The 20,526-nt window shown below is 37.8% G+C and overlaps 1 protein-coding gene across 2 annotated transcripts in view; it reads left to right on the top strand.

Annotated features, from left to right (window-relative positions):
- The window catches only part of dpydb (dihydropyrimidine dehydrogenase b), a 194,473-nt gene that overhangs the window by 129,012 nt on the left and 44,935 nt on the right, over positions 1-20,526 (top strand). For both annotated transcript variants that reach the window (XM_079818480.1, XM_079818481.1), the window contains 2 exons: positions 2,240-2,360; positions 4,986-5,105. In XM_079818480.1, the coding sequence (XP_079674606.1) occupies positions 2,240-2,360; positions 4,986-5,105 (241 nt within the window). The remainder of the gene's footprint in view (positions 1-2,239; positions 2,361-4,985; positions 5,106-20,526) is intronic.

The following is a 20,526-nucleotide window of genomic DNA, read 5'->3' on the forward strand; positions in this document are numbered from 1 at the left end:
TTGGGCATGCTGGACGCCCAGGCAGTGCACACAAAGCAGGTGTGTATCCGAGCCCGACATGAACCTGGGACACGGATGCACACACTGTTTGAATTCATTCACTCTCACACTTTCCATACTTTTTCTCACACACTTTCACTGACAAACAACAGTAAATAGACAGACAGTAACAGATAGCGCTTGCTGAAGAGCAATAACTACCGCCATTACGCTCCAGCAACCCTTTTATACTTCCGGGTATGCCGTCACGATGACGTCATCACGCACGCCAATCGGATTGGCCTAGTTGGCATTCTGGTTTCAGATTCGCTGATGGTAAGGGAGCATCCCCAAAGCGTCGTCCCGATGCAGTGCGAGTTCCCTCGAAAGGGAACATGTTTTACTCACATAAGTGTGTTGCACTGTTCCTGTCGGATCCAATATAGAAGGCATAGCATTGTGTTTTAATCTCAATATGTCTACAAATCCAGTCTCGACCTCTATCTTGTTTACAATCGATTCTGCGGTGAAATGAAGCGAACAAACGCATAATGTCTTACGCACGTGAGCTGGAACCGGCATGTTTATTGCTCGGAAGCGCGACCCGTTTAGCTCCACGAGTCGGTGTGCGGGCTTGAGGTGGTGCTTCTGCATTCTATGACGTCAGTGATCGTCATATTCTGAGATCTCTTGTTTTCTGGGTCTGGTGTCAATAAAAGCTTTTCTTTGATTAACAAGGAAGCTGAAGCTCATTATAATATGCAAATCATATCCAATCATAGCAGTGGGCGTCTTCAGTGCAGCACGCCCATAAAAACCAAGCAAGGGAGGCTCAAAACCAGGGTAGAAAGTAGCCTATTACTTATTCATTATGATGTTTTTGGATGTAAAAACCACGCAAACGTCATAAGTTGACCTCAGATTACAGTATAAAAAAATGTAAAAAGCCAGTTCATGACCCCTTTAAATGCAAGGGACTTTTTTTAAGCAAGGACGCATTAAATTGATCAGTAGGGACAGTAAAGACATTTATAATGAAACAAAATATTTATATTTCAAATAAATGCTGTTCTTTTGAATTTTCTATTAAAAGAATCCTGAAAAAAAAATTATTACAGTTTGCTCAAAATTATTAAGCAGCTCAATTGTTTTCCACATTGATAATATTAAGGAATATTTCTTGAGTTCCAAATCAGCAAATTAGAATGATTTCTGAAGGATCATGTGACACTGAAGACTGGAGTAATGATGCTGAAAATTCAGCTCGCCATCACAGGAATAAATAACATTTTAAAATATATTCCCCTAGAAATCAGGTTTTTTTAAAATGTAATAATATTCCACAATATTACTGTTTTGACAGTATTTTTTATCAAATAAATGCAGCTTTTTGGCGAGCATATGATATTACTTTCCAAATACATTTAAAAAAATCTGACCAACTCTAAGCTCGATTGATACTGGATATGAGGGTTACTTGTTTATTCAATTTTTGTAACAATAGTAGAAGGTAATGCAACATTTATTCTAATTTAAGAGTGTTTCAAACAAACATACAAAATCACTGCTAGAGACACATTTGTGCTACTGAACTTGACTGCATTCCTATCAAAAAGGTGCACATACATTATGTTTTAATCTATAAATTATATATCTATATATTATTTTTGTTGCTTACTGAATGACATGGACATGAGAGACCTGAGCTGCACTGAGAGAAGGCTGGGGGAAGGGAGCGGGAAAAGGCAGCCACATAAGTGAAAAAGCAACATGAAGGCAGCGATGTGTTTCAGACGACATGTTCAGACACAACAGCGTTTTCCTCCCTGGCCACATCTGAGAGAGTTCATGAGGGGATCGCTAAACCATTTGGAGTCCTTGGTGTGTGTGTGTGTGTGGGCGAGCAGCAGAAAGAGAGAAACTGAATGTGAGTGAGGAAAAAAAGAGATTGAGAGAAAACACATTTTGAACATTGCCTCTGTGCTCTGTGGCCAGTGTTCGGTGAATATTTAGGGCAGCCTTGCTGTTGTAAAATGGACCGGCAGATGAATGGGAATGAATGAGAAATGCACCTCAAACGTCCCAGTTTGAGTGCTCTTTGTCGTTTTGGGTTTGATAAACATGGTTTCTCTGTCCCAGAATTAATAGCAGGAAGTTCCTGAATGTCCAGAACGAATGTCCAGACAAATCTTAGCATTTTCTTTCTGTGATCTACAGAAGCCTGTTATGAGTTTTGACTCTTTATCCCCCATAACTCTAGGACCCCGAGCTAGTGAGGAACATCTGTCGCTGGGTCCGAAAGGCCACCACCATCCCCTTCTTTGCCAAGCTCACACCAAACGTCACCAACATTGTTGACATCGCGGGAGCTGCATATGAGGGTATGAGCAGCCTGACATAAACACAAACATGTGATGTATGTCATTTTCTTAAAGTTAAAAATGTTGATTATGATGGGGAAGTCTTCTGAAACATGTATATATCACACACTACCGGTCAAAAGTTTGATGTCTGACAATTTTTTAAAGAAATCTTACTCACCAAGACTGCATTTATTAAATGTATTATTTAAAATAATATATTTGAATATATTTTAAAAATTAATTTAAAATAATTTGCTGTGATGGCTTCATTGTCACATGATCCTTCAATCATTCTAATACACTATATTGCCAAAAGTATTGGCACACCTCTCTAAATCATTGAATTCAGGTGTTCCAATCACTTCCATTGCCACAGGTGCATAAAATCAAGCACCTAGGCATGCAGACACTTCTACAAACATTTGTGAAAGAATGGGTCGCTCTCAGGAGCTCAGTGAATTCAAGCGTGGTACCGTGATAGGTTGCCACCTGTGCAATAAGTCCATTTGTGAAATTTCCTCACTACTTAATATTCCACAGTCAACTGTTAGTACTATTATAACAAAGTGGTAGCAATTGGGAACAACAGCAACTCAGCCACGAAGTGGTAGGCCACGTAAAATCACAGAACGGGGTCAGCGCATGCTGAGGCGCACAGTGCACAGAAGTCACCAACTTTCTGCTGAGTCAAAAGCTACAGACATCCAAATTTCATGTGGCCTTCAGATTAGCTCAAGAACAGTGCGTAGAGAGCTTCATGGAATGGGTTTCCATGGCCGAGAAGCTGCATCCAAGCCTTACATCACCAAGTGCAATGCAAAGCATCGGATGCAGAGGAGTATAGCACACCGCCACTGGACTCTAGAGCAGTGGAGACGTGTTCTCTGGAGTGATGAATCACGCTTCTCTGTCTGGCAATCTGATGGACGAATCTGGGTTTGGCGGTTACCAGGAGAACGGTACTTGCCTGACTGCATTGTGCCAAGTGTAAAGTTTGGTGGACGGGGGATTATGGTGTGGGGTTGTTTTTCAGGGGTTGGGATTGGCCCCTTAGTTCCATTGAAAGGAACTCTGTATGCTTCAACATACCAAGACCCCTTCCTGTTCCAACATGACTGCGCACCAGTGCACAAAGCAAGGTCCATAAAAACATGGATGAGTGAGTTTGGTGTGGAGGAACTTGACTGGCCTGCACAGAGTCCTGACATCAACCCGATAGAACACCTTTGGGACATCAGTTCCTGAGCTCACAAATGCACTTCTAGAAGAATGGTCAAAAATTCCCATAAACACACTCCTACACCTTGTTGAAAGCTTTCCCAGAAAATTTGAAGCTGTTATAGCTGCAAACGGTGGGCCAACTCCATATTAAACCCTACGGATTAAGAATGGGATGTCATTAAAGTTCATGTGCATGTAAAGGCAGGCGTCCCAAAACTTTTGGCAATTTTTTAATATTTATTTTTTAATAAACAGTGATACATTTTTTTTCAGGATTCTAATTCTGATTAATAAAAAAGTTCTAAATAACAGCATTTGTTTGAAATATAAGTATTTACTGTTACTTTTGATCATCCATTCTTGTTGTAATTTATTTTAATATATGGTCATAAAACCTGGAAAAAAAACATTGATTTAAAATAGAACTCTTTTGTACCATTATAAATGTATTTACTGTCACTTTTGAGCAATGTAATGCACTCTAATAAGTGTTAATTTCTTTGAAAAACAAATGACTGACCCCAAAATTTTGAACAGTAGTCTACATTAAACAATTCAAGTCACCTTTATTTATATAGCGCTTAATACAATACAGATTTTTTCAAAGCAGCTTTACTGTGATAACAGGAAAATTATGCATTTCTGCTGTTGTTCAGCTGAAGTCAGTGTTGATTCAGTTCCGTTGTAAAGATCATCAATTATTAAATTAGCTCATTTCATCTATAAAGCAGTTCTGCAAAAAATGATGTCATAGTCCAGCTCAGTTCAGTTTTCATACAACGGCGTCAGTAGTCAGATCAATAATATTGTTAAATAGTAAGTGAAAAATTACCAAAACAATTACCCAATCAGTCATTTTCAAATTACGTTGCATTATTAAATGCATAATTATTCTGCTTTATTCTGAAATAGATGCTTATATATTCCATAGAATGTAAAACTGTTGTATATGTGTGTACAGAACTAAATGGTAATCAGCATATTCTGACTAAATAAAGAAATGGACGTTTTCCCTGACATTCTCTTCTGCTTACTCATGCCATTTATTACACTGCAATTTAAGTAATTTAACCCCGTCATTCATGTCCTTCACAATAGAAGACAAGAGGGTGAAGGATAAATTGTACAATTTAGTTCAGTAACCTTTTTAAAAATACGATTTCTGTGTATTGATCTATGTTCAATTTGTTGTTTTATAAATCTTGATTTGTTCCTGCTTAACATAGGATCACATCCATACAAATTAGCATAAAAATCTAATCATTAATACATTTGTAAATGAGGCCCGGGTGAGGGGATGCTGATCTTTTTGACAGTGTTAACAAGAGCAGTGTTTTCACATTGATATATTACTGAAACAGCTTCATCAACACAATGTGGCTGGTTCAGGCTTTTTGTAAGAACCTCTGTGGTTGTTTGTAGGTGGGGCAGATGGAGTCACAGCCACCAACACCGTATCTGGACTGATGACTCTCAAAGCCGACGCCACACCCTGGCCTGGGATTGGCAGAGGCGCGAGAACTACATACGGTGGCGTTTCTGGTAAGAGAGAGAGAGAGAGAGAGAGAGAGAGAGAGAGAGAGTGTGAGTGTGTGTGTGGTGTTGGCCGGCACTCTCGCTGCTGAGATGTCTGGGCTTGCTCTGGTCAGGTCCTGCCTGCACAGACAGATGGACTAGATCAGGTGTGAAAGTACTGGGCATGCTCTCTGCTCTCAAGAAATGGAGCTTCAGTGTGGGAGGCTTATAGTAAAAAATGACATGAATCCAGCTTGAAGTATACACTGCAAAAAATATTTTTGTTAATCAGTTATTTTTATTAAATATATTTAAAACAAGGTCAATTTACTTTAGAAGCATAATTACATATTAAAAACTAAAAAAAATTATTATTTTAAATAATAATACATTTTTTTTATACATTAATGGTAAATTGTTTAATTTAATTTAATATTAAAAAACTTAAAATAATGCTGTTTTACTGGTAAATTGTTTTTTTTTTCTTGTTTTGAGCATAAATCCAACTAAATTTGGTGAGACTTATACTTAAAACAAGAAACAAATTACCAGTGGGGTAATAAAAATAAACTTAATTTAAGATACAAATGAATGTTTTAATATAAAAAAAAATTTAATATGACAATCAGTATTTTTTATCTTATTTTCCAGTAAAATATCTTACTTAAATATCCATAAAATTGATTTATTTGAGAAGCAAAATTCAATTAATCCTATCATAGGATCACCCTATCATAATCAATAGTGAAATTATTTATATTATTTACATATTATTATACATTATTGGTATTTTTTTTCTTGTTTTAAGCATAAATCCGACTAAATTAATGAGGCTTGTGCGTACAAAAAGAAAAGAAAACAGAATGATTTATAAGATATAAATAAGGTGTTGAAAGTTGAAACTTAGTTTAATATATATTCTCTCACACTGTTTTAATACCCTAACACAATTTGGTTCTCAGTAAATTCATCTTGTTTTAAGGATGTTTCAATATTTTTACTGGTAAACAAGATAACGACAAAAAAAATGGCAATAGTGTAATATATAGTCGACTAAACGTTCGTCGACGAGAAGAGGCTTAGTCGACCAAAATGGTATTAGTCGTTTAGTCGGAGATGGGTCCTTGTGGTAATTACACAGTATGTCTGTCAGGTGAAACACTCAGTTTCTGTCAATCTCATGTCAATCTTGAGTACCTATATGTAGTATTGCATCCTTCATATCTCCAAAAAGTCTTTAGTTTTATTATATTTATTAAAGAAAGATACTCTGTACCGAGTCTTTCCGAATAAAACCGAGCGGATGGAGGTGTGTCGTGTGGGCGGAGCTAAAGAATGACGAGCGCGCGCAGCTATTGCGTTGAGAGCGTCTGGAAGCTGTGGCATCCTTAAAAGTGGAAAAGAAAACTTTATCCTAAATAAACCATGGCTATCAATCAGATTCAACCATACATATATGATCCAGAATCAGATCCGGAGGCTGAAATTTAACAGGAGCAGCAGCAACAACGACTACAGAAGGTCGTCTCTATGTGGTATGTAACGTTACTGGAACTGTATTTGCTTAGCGGCTTGTCATGCGCGAGTTTTACAACATTTGTGTGCGTTTACTCATGGTTTATGAGGACATGATTTGGTTTATGGACTATTGTATGCGACTTAACGTTTTGTACATCAATACTTGAGGTGCCCTTACATGCCGATAACTAACAATACAAAAACATTTGAAGCAGTTTTACTCACTGTCTGCTTCCAACGCACGACCGTGAACCTTAATCGCCGGGACTGCTCCATCTTTCAGCATTAGACGAGCTACAAATCCGGAGTTGAACTGGGCCTTGTTTATAAAACGAGCGTCGCCGAAATGCAGGGAATAAACAAAAACATTTGCACAACTCCGTTGCTGCTCCGGAAAAACAAACTCCATCCACTGTCCCATTAACGCTAGGTTCTTTTGGAAGCTGTACAGGGTTGTCTTGCCCTGACAACCAAAAACACACTTCTTTGGTGACATTGTTGATTTCGTGAAGTCCTGTGACTGCAGCGCAGCCGAGCACAGAGCGTTTATGGGCGTGCATTTCCCTCTCGCTCTAGTTGCACGCCCTTCCAGGAGAAGAGCCCGTGCGGCCCATACAAGGACATGCCGCCCTTGTTGACGTCACGCAGACCCATACTCGAAAAAAACTTTCCGAAACTTGTGAGAAACCGGAAGGAGTATTTTTGGCACAGAAATACTCCTTAAAACGTCCAACTTATTTTTTGGAAACTTTGTCCATGTTTTGCATGGGAATTCAAGTCTTTAACAGTGTAAAAAGCTCAGTATGCATGTAACAGCATTTCACCCCCACCCCCCCACCCCCTTTAAAATGAAAAAATTTGGTCACACAGATAAGAGTACTGCATCATTCAAAACTGTAAAAGGTCACAATAACAACAAAACATTGTGCTTTTTTAAAATAAAGAAAAAAAACAGGATGCACTTTCTGCCTTTCTCGGCCTTTATGAACTGGAGCATGTCACAAAAATGAACCAAACTTTGTGGCAAGCTTTATGTGTGCGCTTGAGCGTCGAATGGGCTATATATTACACCCCCAGTATATATTTAAGTAATTGAATTAATATAAATGTGCACTTAGTCGACTAAAGGCTTAAATGAATGACTACTAGTCGACTAGAAAAATCTTTAGGGTAGCCCTAGTGTAATATATTTTATACATATATCACTGCAAATGTGTGTGCACTACAGTCAAGGTTATACAAACAATATATGCATTTACTAATTGCTCTTATTAGTGCTCAGCAAGAACATAAAGGTCAGTGTGCATCTGTGCGCTTATGACCAATAATAAAAACAACTTTTAACATATTAAACAGCAGATGATTCACATATGTGCTTTATAGATTCAGCTGTGTAGAGTTCAGTGTGTTTAAGCTTCACCTCGGCACTCCTCTCCCTTCTCCCTTCAACTGAGCTGCCACAATGTCTGCAGAGGCAAGGACAGGGTCAGAAACACGGCCTGCATTAAAAATTAATACTCATACTATTGAGGCTCTATTTTATGCAAGCAAAACTGACTGGCTGTCATATTTTTCACTTTTAAAGTCTTATGGGCCTTACCGTGCAGCTCTCCCATGGGACCCAGCCTTGCAGCAATGGTCTAAGACGCTGCCCGAGACCAACCTATTGATCAGCGGGGCCCTAAAGGGCCCATGCGGCCCAACATATTTTATCTGCTCCCAGTACAGTAGCTCTCCTCAGACTTTTTGTTTCAGAAGCCCATATCCAGAGCACATAAAACCATGTGCAGAGCATCCAGGGGCACATAAATGTGTGCCGCCCTGAGCTCTCGGTGGAACTGACTTGATTCTCTAATGTATTACGTAATTTAATGTTTAAGTCAGCAGCAGTGGCTAGGTTTAAGTTGCTTTGATTTATGTGGCAAGTGGCATAAACTATGAGTGTGGATGAAAATCAATCTTTTCTGACATGTTTTTTTTCCCTCAAAACTTTTTAATCACATTTTTTATGCAAGATTTTCGCTTTTGCCACTATAATGTTTAGTACAGAGACAGAGGGGGGATTTTTTATAACCAACATGCTGTTTGTTCCCCACCCCCGATTGTTTTTATTCTCAGATTGTTCAGATAAGGGCTTTTCTATTAATTCAACAATCCAAGAGGTTTCCTCACATGCAAAGGTACAAACAAAACATAAGCAGTCTCAGGAGTATAACTGTAAAATAGGGCTGTCAATAGATTACATGTTTTAATTGGAGTAAATGGCATATGATTAATTTCACGATAAGTGTGCGATTCATCACGATTAATCGCACAACAACGGTACGATTAATCACACACTTATTAATCATTAATCATACACCATTTATTAATTTTGTCATAATTTGCTATATCCAAAGTAAACAATCAGATTGAAGGGTGATTCTCACAAAACTGTATTTTCTGCAAGCTTCAATGATCATTGGAGACTCCAAAATTACACCAAATAACCAAATATAAGGAGTCCATATAATTATATTAAATAATACATTTATACACACCTAAGCACCCATGGAAAAAAAAAACATTACATAAAAAACTTTATTCACAGTGTTTCAACAGAATTCACTGTGTATAGTATGTGTACAGAGCAACAACAATGAGATTTTCATTTTAGACGTCAAGCTGCGATACCAAACATGACCACACGGAGACGCCAAAAAAAACTCCCAAATCAACCGCTTTGACTGCATAAACCTACGATTACTAATATGACAAATCAAACATTATCCTTCCTGAGTGTGTGTGGAAACAACGCGAATGTACTGTGTGTCTGTACATCAATGCAGCGTGCGATCAGTGATTGAGAGCGCGCACATACACGGTTTGTTGTTTGTCCATCAGACATTTACACGCTTACTGTACGACTCCGGTACGTCACCAAAATTGCGCTCTTCAGAAACAATCGCAGAATACGTCAGAGCTCGTGTTTTAAAGCAAAGCACACTGGAACGAACAATTCATTAAAAACGCAATGCGAGTCTCTATTCTCTCTGATATGTCTGATGTAATCAGCCTGGTCTTCTTTACATTAGCGCTGTTTTGGACTGTTTGAATGATTTCGATTACTGGATCACTGAAAACTTTTCCAGAGTTTCACGGCTTTAAATGGCTGGATCACAAACAGAGAAGCAGAATCGGGTTAAAAAATTAGAATGGAAATTACCTCCTACCAGGGTTACAGGTGCTTGTAGATGCTCAGTGTGATTGTGATAAACTCCCGACTTCTAACACTGCGTGACGAAAATTGCGTTAATGACACAGCTTCACATACTTCTGTAATTTATTTGCGCTTATAAATTTGCACGGGTAAAATAATTTTAACACGTCAAGGACTTTAAATTAATCGCATGCACTAACCCGTTAACCTTGACAGCACTATAACATTTTAATGAAAAAAAATGCAGGATTACATTTATAAAGTAGTATTATATTTTGTGATTTCACTGTAACAGAGGGCTGTCGTGAGAGATGGAGTAGTGGAGTACGCACTCCTGAGAGCTGAATAGATTTCTTGAAAGCTAATCACTGGTTTTTAGGGGAATAAGATGAAAGACCAAATATGGTATAGAATCGCCTAGAATTCATTGTAAATTTTCCCATTGGCATTTACAGTATCTTGTGAAAAATTTAGAGATCATAAACCCTCAATAGTCTCTCAAGACTGCTGCTTTAGAAGCTGCATAAAGTATAAAGTGGTGCTTCTCAAGCTGTGGTCCATTATATTTCCTAGTGGTCTGCTAGTAAAACAATTAAGGGCCAAATATGTAGTTGAAATAACACACTTTCACGCAACAACATCTACTCTCGCGTCAACACAACATTCATGCGTCGTGGTGCTCTCGTGAACGTGCACTGAAGATGAATGTTTTGTAGTGGTAAATTGTTTTGTTTTTTGCACAAACAAAGCATTTCCATTGCTTCATAAAATTGAGGTTAAAGCCAATGGCATAGTTTTGGTTTGAACATTTAGGGGGGTTGAGGTGTGAAGCGTTTAACGGTGTCCTGGGGCATGCTCCCTCATGAGATTTTTTTTTTTTTTTTTTTTTTACAGAATGGTCTTTTGTGGTATCATTTACACATGCGTTGATAACATAACTGCAAAAAAGTAATAGCCTAGTTAACAATTACTTGTTTACATATGATTTGATGTATTTTATTTTATTTAAGCACCTACAAAGTGTCAGTTTGAAAGAATTTTCTAAATTAAAGTGCTATGATAGATCAAACTAACTGTACTTAAAGGGTTAGTTCACCCAAAAATGAAATTTCTTCCATTAATGACTCACCCCAATGTTGTTCCACACCCTTAAGACCTCCGTTCATCCTCGGAACACAGTTTAAGATATTTTAGATTTAGTCCGAGGGCTTTCAGTCCTTTGAATGTAAGTGTATGCACACTTTGCTGTCCAGGTCCAGAAAGGTAATGAAAACATCATCAAAGTAGTCCATATGTGACATCATTTGGTTAGTTAGACTCTTTTGAAGCGTCGACAATACATTTTGGTCCAAAAATAACAAAAACTAAGACTTTATTAAGCATTGTCTTCTCTTCCGGTTTTGTTTGAATCCGCGTTCACGACGCCACAGTGACGCTGCTGACGTAAGACGCTGTGACGTGTTATCAAAACCAGAAGAGAAGACAATGCTTAATAAAGTCTTCGTTTTTTTTTATTTTTGGACCAAAATGTATTGTTGACGCTTCAAAAGAGTCTAACTAACCAAATGATGTCACATATGGACTACTTTGATGATGTTTTCATTACCTTTCTGGACGTGGACAGCAAAGTGTGCATACACTTACATTCAAAGGACTGAAAGCCCTCGGACTAAATCCAAAATATCTTAAACTGTGTTCCGAGGATGAACGGAGGTCTTACGGGTGTGGAACAACATTGGGGTGAGTCATTAATGGAAGAAATTTCATTTTTGGGTGAACTAACCCTTTAAAATGATTTTATGTTGAAAATGTTAATCTTTTGGAATATATGAAAGCCAGGTTTACCCTGTCATTATTATTATCTGTCATTATTAGCATTTTTTAATTCAAGAAGGACCTCTTGATTCTAACATATACTTTGCCTTATGAAAAAGTGACATACTATAGCATTACTATAGCATAGTAAGACCACTGGTGATTCCTCAGTACAATGCTAAGGCCAATGTTAACCATTTCTTTCTTTTATATGCTATTACATTTGTAATGAAAATTAGCAAAATACACATTTAGAAACTATAGCTACAACATGCCAAAGTTGTAATATAAATCTTTAGTGAAAAATCTATTCCCTTAACAGATTATCTATTATAAATTTAGTCAAAATTTACCACAATAAAAACAACAGAACGTGATCAATTCAAGTATGGGTGGTCGTGAGTGGTTTAAGAAGCTTCTACTTTATGTTGGTGCAGGATGATGTTTTCTCTTTCTCTTTTTCTCTTTTAGTTTATGTGGTTGTTTTAGGTCACGTTTGACTTTCTCCACAGTGTTTTAAAGTGGTGAATTCTCAATAGAATTCAAATGGATTGCACGTGGTGAACGTGCGCAGAGTATGGTGATTCGCGCGCCACTCACGCACAATTATGAACTGGGCTTCAGTCATATTGTGCAGATAATTGGTCTGTTAAATTCGTACGGGAAATGAGTGCTTATAAAAGCACGGAATGTGTAATGTATATCTTTAATTAATAGCCTGATTCTATGTTTCATTAAAAATATTGAGGGGTTGTTCTTCACATGGATTACATTTATGATGCCTTCACCTTTCTGGGGCTTGAAAATGGTAGTTGCATAGCTGTCAATGGAGGGACTTCATTAAAAATATCTTCATTTGTGTTCCGAACGACATGAGGGTGAGCAATTAATGACTATAATTAATGAATCATTTAAAATGTGGCATGGTTTGATTATGGTGTGAACACTAAGTGCCTTCCTTTCACATTTTTCTAACTTCAAACATTTCTAGCTGCTAAAAGTTAGCATACGAATCTAATAATATGGCACTGGATCAAGATGAGAAGGAGATGACAACATTTCACCAGAATCAGAAAGTCATTATTTATTTAATCTAGCTGTCGTTCCAAACGTAAGATTTCTGTCCCTCCATTGAAATTCCATTACGCTTTCAAGCTGCTCAATCTTACATGCGAGAAAACAAAGACCACTGGTTCTTGTGCGTTAAGCAAGCACTTTTGAGCCTCTGTTTGCCATATTTGATGAACTCTATGTGTGTGCATTGATAAATATTCATACGTGAATAAAAGCCGAAATTAAATCAGTTTCACATATAAACCGAGATAAAATCGCTAGTTTCATATGGATTTCTGGTAACACTTTACAATACGGGTGCACTAATATGCATTAATTCATGCTGAACTAAAAAGAAAATTCATGCTGAACTAATGCACAGATAATCATGAGTTAATGTATGACTCATGAATAACTAAACCCTTTATTAATGATTAATGCATCAGCAACTAAAGAACATTCTATATGATTAATAGATTAAGTAATCATTGAATTGTTATTAGTTAAATGTGTCAAAACATGTGTAAAGTTTTACCAGATTTTTTTATGATCTCTTTATAAACTTTTGAATGTATCAAAGTTTTGGTTTAAAGGGCTTTTCATTCTTTCTGGTTTTAATAAAATATATCTTTATTTGTGAGTAAATAATGACATAATTCTCATTTTTGTTGAATTATCCATTAAAAAATTTAAACAACATAAGGAAACTTGAATGGCTTTCTTCAGTTCTCCTTCTACAGTTTCTTACAAATGCTGTTTTGATTTATTAGGTTTTCCTACATTATACATTTGTTACTGTCTCATAGTAACATATTCTGTGATGGTTGTCTATGTACGTTGCTTCATGCAGCTGTTTATGATTATATTCATTTACAAGAAATGTAAATGTATCTGCCAATACATATATTGTAAGTACAGATCCAGGCTGTGGTTCCGGTAATTGCTGACCTCTAGTCTAGATCATATGGTCACTTTATTTTTCCCCTGGTTGGGCCTCCCACTGCGATTTCATTTAGCTGTCAGCGTGCTCCTCATTTGATGTGTGTTTTAATGATTGGTCATGCCGACCGACTAGTCTGTTGTCACAGATATATTATTGCATCTCTTTCATTGTGCATGGAAAACCATGTTCCCCAGACACCCTGGCAGCATCGGCAGGCGTAATTAACAGAGAGCTGCACTGTCATTCCCGTCTCTTATTTGCTTTTGTTATCTGGCTGGGTGTTTTTGAGGCACAACATATTCGGATGAAGATATAAATCGTAGAGGATGCTAAGACCCCACGCTCTGTCTCGCGCTGTGTTTGGAATTATTAATCAGAGAGTCTGGCATTGGGAGCGGACGCCTCGTACTAACAGATGCCACCGATGGCCTCACTGAGCTGTCAATCACCTCAGCACGGGACCAGACTGAGGATGGCACTCGTCCGGTGCTGTGTTCGCTCCTGTTGGAAGCTGTGATAGGACCTGCTTAGAGTAATGAGGTATTGATGAAAGATACAGAACGCTACCGAGTCCAAGATGGTCTCTGTTCTAAGCACAGACTGTGCTCTGTGCATAGCACAAGTGTGATACCGTTGACACCAGCAGCCTACAAAAATGAAAAAGCCTAGTAAATGTAGTTTTATTCATAGGGCTGGACCAGAATATTTGAAATTCCAATTTTGGGAGAAAAAACTTTTTTCTCGCAAACCCGGCATCCCCCTCGAATCGGTTCTCATTCGCGCTTGAATATGTTTACACTATAAAATCTGGCGAAATGCAATACTCTTATCTTATATCTTAGCCCTTTTTAATAGGATGGACAGTTGAATAGGAACCAAACCTCGTTATACATAATAAATAAAGCAAATATTTCTTCTTAGTGTTCCCTGCAACGGAGTATTCTCTGTCTGAGCGCACAACTGCATGAGCTTATATGGAAGAAGCGCATACTTGAGCTTGCATTTTGGGTTAAGCTGCGTTGGTTTGACATTCTGGAAAATAGAATAATTGAATCCAAATGTATTAGCCTTTTACCTGTTAGGGATGTAAGAAAATTTTTCGGCCGTGCGCATTTTAGTTTTGGTTTAGAATTAGCGCCAATTCAGGGGCGGGTTGCTTGAATGGTGGGTTCATTAGCCTATTATTCTTAATGAGAAACACAACAACAAAACAGTACAAAGACAAGCTCCCTTAAATACACGCTTTTACATTGTGCTTTGAAACCATATCTTCCGTGATCATCTTGTCATTCAGCACCTCACTTTCGTGATGAATGAAATCTGACTCCTGCTGCTAGTTTGTGCGGCGACTCTCGTTCGGCTCACGCTGCACGTTCAGTTTTTATTTGTAGTTAATCTGTTCTCTAACTGAACTAAATTATTTTTACTTCTGTAATATATCAAAATGACGGTGGGGGCGGTGCCGCAGTGAGCAAGTGATGTAACAGGTGTTAACACCGATTATCACAGCATGCCTATTACCCTTTATTATCAATCTAAATGAATCTACTGCGAAATATTGGAGCTTGTTACTGGGACGTAAAAGACCTGTGTGTTTTGTATCACTAGTGCAATGTCCGTTCTCTTACTACCGAAGCTTCGAAGCTCAAAAAATGGTATTTGGACCAGCACTATTTATTTATGTTGTATACATTTTAACAATTTATTTTTGTTTTAATTGTAAATTGCGGTTGTAAAATTGCTAAGCCACACAAATCAGGATTTAAAACAATATTTAGGTTGTGTGTCCACCAAAGCACTTTTAGCCAGCTGAAAACGCTAGGTGCTCTGCTGAAAACGCCTCGCTGTGGGCGCTTGAGAGTGTTTTGGCAGCGCAGCGTTTTTTTTCAGTTGAGACTCTTTGCTTGTTATGAATATGTGTGGAAGTGTTACTAGTATCTAATTGCACAGATAGTTTGTTTCTGTATTGATTCTATATAAAATGCCGATACAATGTAATGTATTTGCTCTGGCTCTTGTTTTAAATTATTTTGTTCCGTTATTATGCTGCTTGTTGTTGTCATCTGTTGACGATGTTTAAGCAGAAAGTGGCGGTTGGTTGGTGTTGTATTTATCCCGCCCCTCCTCCACTGTGATTGGATGGCTGGGTGAAAAGTGACAGTAAGGAGCGCTGCATTTTCCTCAAAATTGAACATTCTTCAACTCTCTGCGAACAGTAAAAAACACTCAGCGCTTGAGCGTGAAATACTCACTCAGCGCCTTGTTACGCTCATGGCGTTCTAAAAACACAGCGCTCCCTTTGAAAACAATTGAATACGCCAGCCAGCCGCATGAAAAAACGCTTTGGTGGATACACGGCCTTAGACTTAAATGTTGGTAAAAGTTTTGCAAAAAGAGATTTGTTGAAAAGAGAAAAAGTGCAATGGAAAAAATTTAGAATTCCGTCATTCTCATCAGAGAAAAGTCGGTCATTTCACAAAGATTTTACATAACAGTAAAATGTATACTCTTTCCTTTTGAAGTCACTATGGTATTTGTTTGTATAGTGTGACCCTTGAATATAGTTTATAAACTGAGAACATTCTCAAGTCAAGTTTGTCTTCAACATGGTTACGATTCTACCAATTATAATAGCATGCATTTCATTTACAGTTTTAAGTAAAACTCACAGGAAAATGGGTTTCATTTTCAATGGGAGTTCAGTAAGAGAAAAATGTAATTTAGAGTATAAATAAAAGCCATGATGACCATTGAAATATGTACTTAAAGGTTTAAATGAAATTGTGCCAAAAACTCACAGGCGTGAGCGACCCTGTTTGACAAGGACATGTTGGGGTTGTCAGAGCAACAGGAGCTGTCAGCGAGGCTGGCGTGAAAAACAAGAACAAAGCTCTGGGAAGGACAGAGCCAGTGCCACAATAACATCACAACAATATCACAGGACTGAAGCTTTTCTTGAGTGGAAGTGTGCTGCCTGACAACATTATCGGTGTCGGCTGCCATGGGTTGACAAGTGCTTTGATGGCTCTCAACCTCTGTTGCACAAGTCGTGTCCATATTAATGTGATTGTGACATCACTCACAGTACAATAGCCCATCGGCGGATGAGCTGTAGCGTATGGAACCAGATGTCTTACTGGGACATTATTACCTCGATACATATTTGACTCGCACTGACATCAAGGAATGATGTGTTCAGAGCTTCAGCCTCTTGACTTAAGCTGCAGTGAGCCGAACCCCCATCTCTAAATCACACCCAAAAGGCTTATGTTGCAAGCCGAGTAATGTCTTCTTATGATATTAGGTTGTCAGAACAGAGCAGAGATGACAAATTCTACCTGACGTGCCATCCATTCAGCCAACAGGTGGAAGAGCAGAAAAAAGTGAGGGCGGCAGGAAATGCCAGAGGCTTAGGGAAGTGCCCATATGTACATAATTAACCAAGCGGCATGGGGATGCAAAAAAATATGGGCCGTGATTGAATTTATCTACCCAATTTGGGAATAGTGTGGGTGATGAGGATCGTTTAGCACGCCAGAGTGGGGCTAAAAAAGAAAGCTGTCTCGAGCCATCAAACGGTGGAAGTGGAGTTCTGAGCCGTGCCGACGAAATGAATGTGGACAAACGTACGGCTGTGATCAATGAATGGGAACCTGCTGGGAAAATGAGGTTAAATGTAATGTGATAAACACTTCCATCTGTCTGGCTGATCAGAAAGCTGCTCGGCTTTCATTAGGGAATCCTGCCATCCTGAGAGATGAAGACAGAAAGGCGCGGGGACGGGGAGGGGAGGGGAGGGTTGTGCTGCTTAATAGGTGAACTCAGACACCTGTAGACGCAGTCGCTCTGATCCAAAACCTCGCAAAAAAAAACTCGCTATCTATCCTAATCGATATAAAAACCTTGTAAGTGACTGTTATGAAATGCTCTACATAGGCAGCAACTCTGCTACACAAACTCAGGAGACTTGACTCACAATAGAGTGCTGTAGGAATGCATCTTAAAACCTAGAAACTTCTGATTCCAAATGGGTTCTTGATCAAATGCCTGAAATAAGGTCTGTGGTTCAAACAAGCTCAGAATTATTTTAAATTCTATGACATAAAATACATTGGTAATCCCACAAATACATCAGTATTCCCATGATTTAGTTTATTTTTTAAAAAGGGTGGTTCCTAAATCAGTCCCTCCGGAAAAACGCGATTATGCGATCGCATGATTTAATGTATAATCAGGCAAAGTCCGCATATTTATGCGGGGGCCGCATTTTTTCAAATATGCCGCACTTTCGCCGCGTAAATTGCCTATTTCCGCGTGCAAAATATGCGGGGCTAGCATCATTTCATAATCCCCACTTTTTTTTTTTTACAAAAAAGTCATATATATTAGCAGAAAGTTGATATTAGAAAAATGTTTGTTTACTTCACACAAGAGCCGCCCTTTCCCCCTATTGCCATGGGAACGTTTTGAAGTGTAATTACTTGACATGAACGTCAACGAAAAGCTGCAAACCCCGTGGTGAAACTATAGATATCGGTGAAACCATGATGAAGCACGCAAATTCCCATTTGCCAACAAAAATAACAGCAAAAGACTGCGCAAAGCAGTTTCCCGGTGTGTTGACCGATTTCAAAAAACAGCATAATGAAGCTTCGAAGCGTTACGAATCAGTGAGTCGATTCAACGGTTTGGATCACCAAAGTCACGTATTTCAGCAGTTTGACACGCAATCCGAATCATGAATCGACTCACTGATTCATAACGCTTCGAAGCTTCATGATGCTGTTTTTTGAAATCGGTCATCACTATATAAGTCGTTATTTAGGTTTTAGCACAAAAACTATTCTCGTCTCTTCATAAAGTTATTGTAGAACCACTGTTGTGAGATGGACTTTGTAACGATGTCTTACCTTTTATGGGTCTTGAGAGTGTACAGTGCATTGTGCCAATGGAGACCTTTCTGAGCCATCGGATTTACTCTAAAATATCTTCATTTGTGTTGGGAAGATGAACGGAGGTCTTACGGGTGTCCAACGACATGAGGGGAAGTCATTAATGACAGAATTTTCATTTTTGGCAGAACTAACCCTATAAGAGATTGCACTTTGTGCATTGGAAGCACTCAAATGTCTGTTTTGTATAGCTTCCTCTGTAAAACAGGAAGTTATTTATTCATTTTTTCAGAAATTGTAGCATATTCCTTTTGTAGAGCTACAAAACTTGTTTGATTCAATATTTTGTAAATTTGAGCCATGTGTTTATTAAGGTCTTCAATAAATCAAGATGAGAACTTAAATATTCCCAGCACTTTCTGTGATGTAGTGCTTTTTTTCTATTTTTCATCAAACCGCAGTTTTTGCAAGTTCCCACAATTTTATTGCATAAAATTGCATAAATATCCCGCATTTTCCATCGCATTTTTTAAGAAAACATACCGCATAATCAAGGATTTTTGCCCGCAACAATCACAAAAAAGCCGCATTTTTCTGGAAGGACTGCTAAATGAGGGCTACAGAGGTTGTCAGGGACATTAAATGTCATCATGCTGAACAGGTGAACTCATCTACTCACTAATCTACGGAGCCCCTAAGGGCCATTGAGATAGATTTTACCTGTAATCAGTTATTTTTTTTCCCATCACCATGTGTCCCCTTAGGGGCTCCTTACTAATCCACTTTTACAGCCTTGTTGTGTTTATACTCACGCTTGTGCAAAATATTGTAACTATATGTTTACACGACGACCATGTACTAAAAATAACCATTGTCAAAACGAATCATTCACACTGATCGGCGAAAAAAAAACTAAAAACGCAGTATTATGCATGCCAGGCCAGTAGTTGGCAATGTCACTTTGTAAAGAAACACTACGCGTCTATAGATTAAACACATAATATGAATTTGCATGTTTATACAAATTCACGTTTTTGTACTTTACATACTTTGAGACGGTATTGCATACTTGCACTTTGAAACACATTTTCAAAAGTTTGCATTTTCAGGCCCCCAAAACGCTGTTGTCGTATAAATGAACGGCCAAAACACATGAAAAGTTTTCAGTTTTTAGTTGAAAACGGTGTCATGTAAACGGCCCCTAAAACTTTTACAACTTTTACATACCCTCTGGTGCTCCTTATTTGTTAATCACACTCATTGTGTACCGGACACCTGTAACGTAACCTCTTATTTTTTCAGTAAAATCATTCTAATTCATTTTTGTTTAATAATATTTTTTTATTTTGCATTTTGAGAGGGTTTTGTGGTAATAATTAATATTTATGCAGTAATTAATATCCATTTGTTCCCATTGAAAATAATAATACAAATTAAAATAAAAAAATAAATTTTTTAAATAATTCTCTGAATTGTTGTGTTTTTGTCGATTTCCCATTAATTTCCTATGGTCGGTCATTTCTGACCGAAGACCACAAGTGTGACTATTTTTTTTACGACCACTTAGCCTGCTCGAATCATGCCCTCAATTTTTTTTGGTGTTAACATTCCAAATGCCATAAAAGTCACCAAGTTTCATACCATTCCGATGAAGCTGTGATTTTTTTTTAATTCAAAACAGAAAATGTTTCGGTCAAAAGTGACCGAAGAGCGCAAAGGGTTTTAAATAAAGATTTAAAATCTATATTTAAAATCTTGATTAACCAAATGTTTCAGAATCATACACTTTTTTTGGTCACAGAGCTTATTTTCATGAATCCAAAGGCTATGGAATAATCACTTTGGCTTTTGGTTGAGGGAACCAGGGTGATGCTAACTTCCGAGTGTGCCTACAAAATACATACTGTAGCTCTATATTGATTTCAGAAGATGTTGAAATTAGCATTTTGATAAGCTCAAGTGCTATAATCTATTAAGCATAAAAATTAAAAATAAGTACTGAATAAAATAATAGTTTACAAATGTATA

The sequence above is a fragment of the Gobio gobio genome (assembly GCF_949357685.1).
Source record: "Gobio gobio genome assembly, chromosome: 6".
In the NCBI taxonomy this organism is placed as follows: domain Eukaryota; kingdom Metazoa; phylum Chordata; class Actinopteri; order Cypriniformes; family Gobionidae; genus Gobio; species Gobio gobio.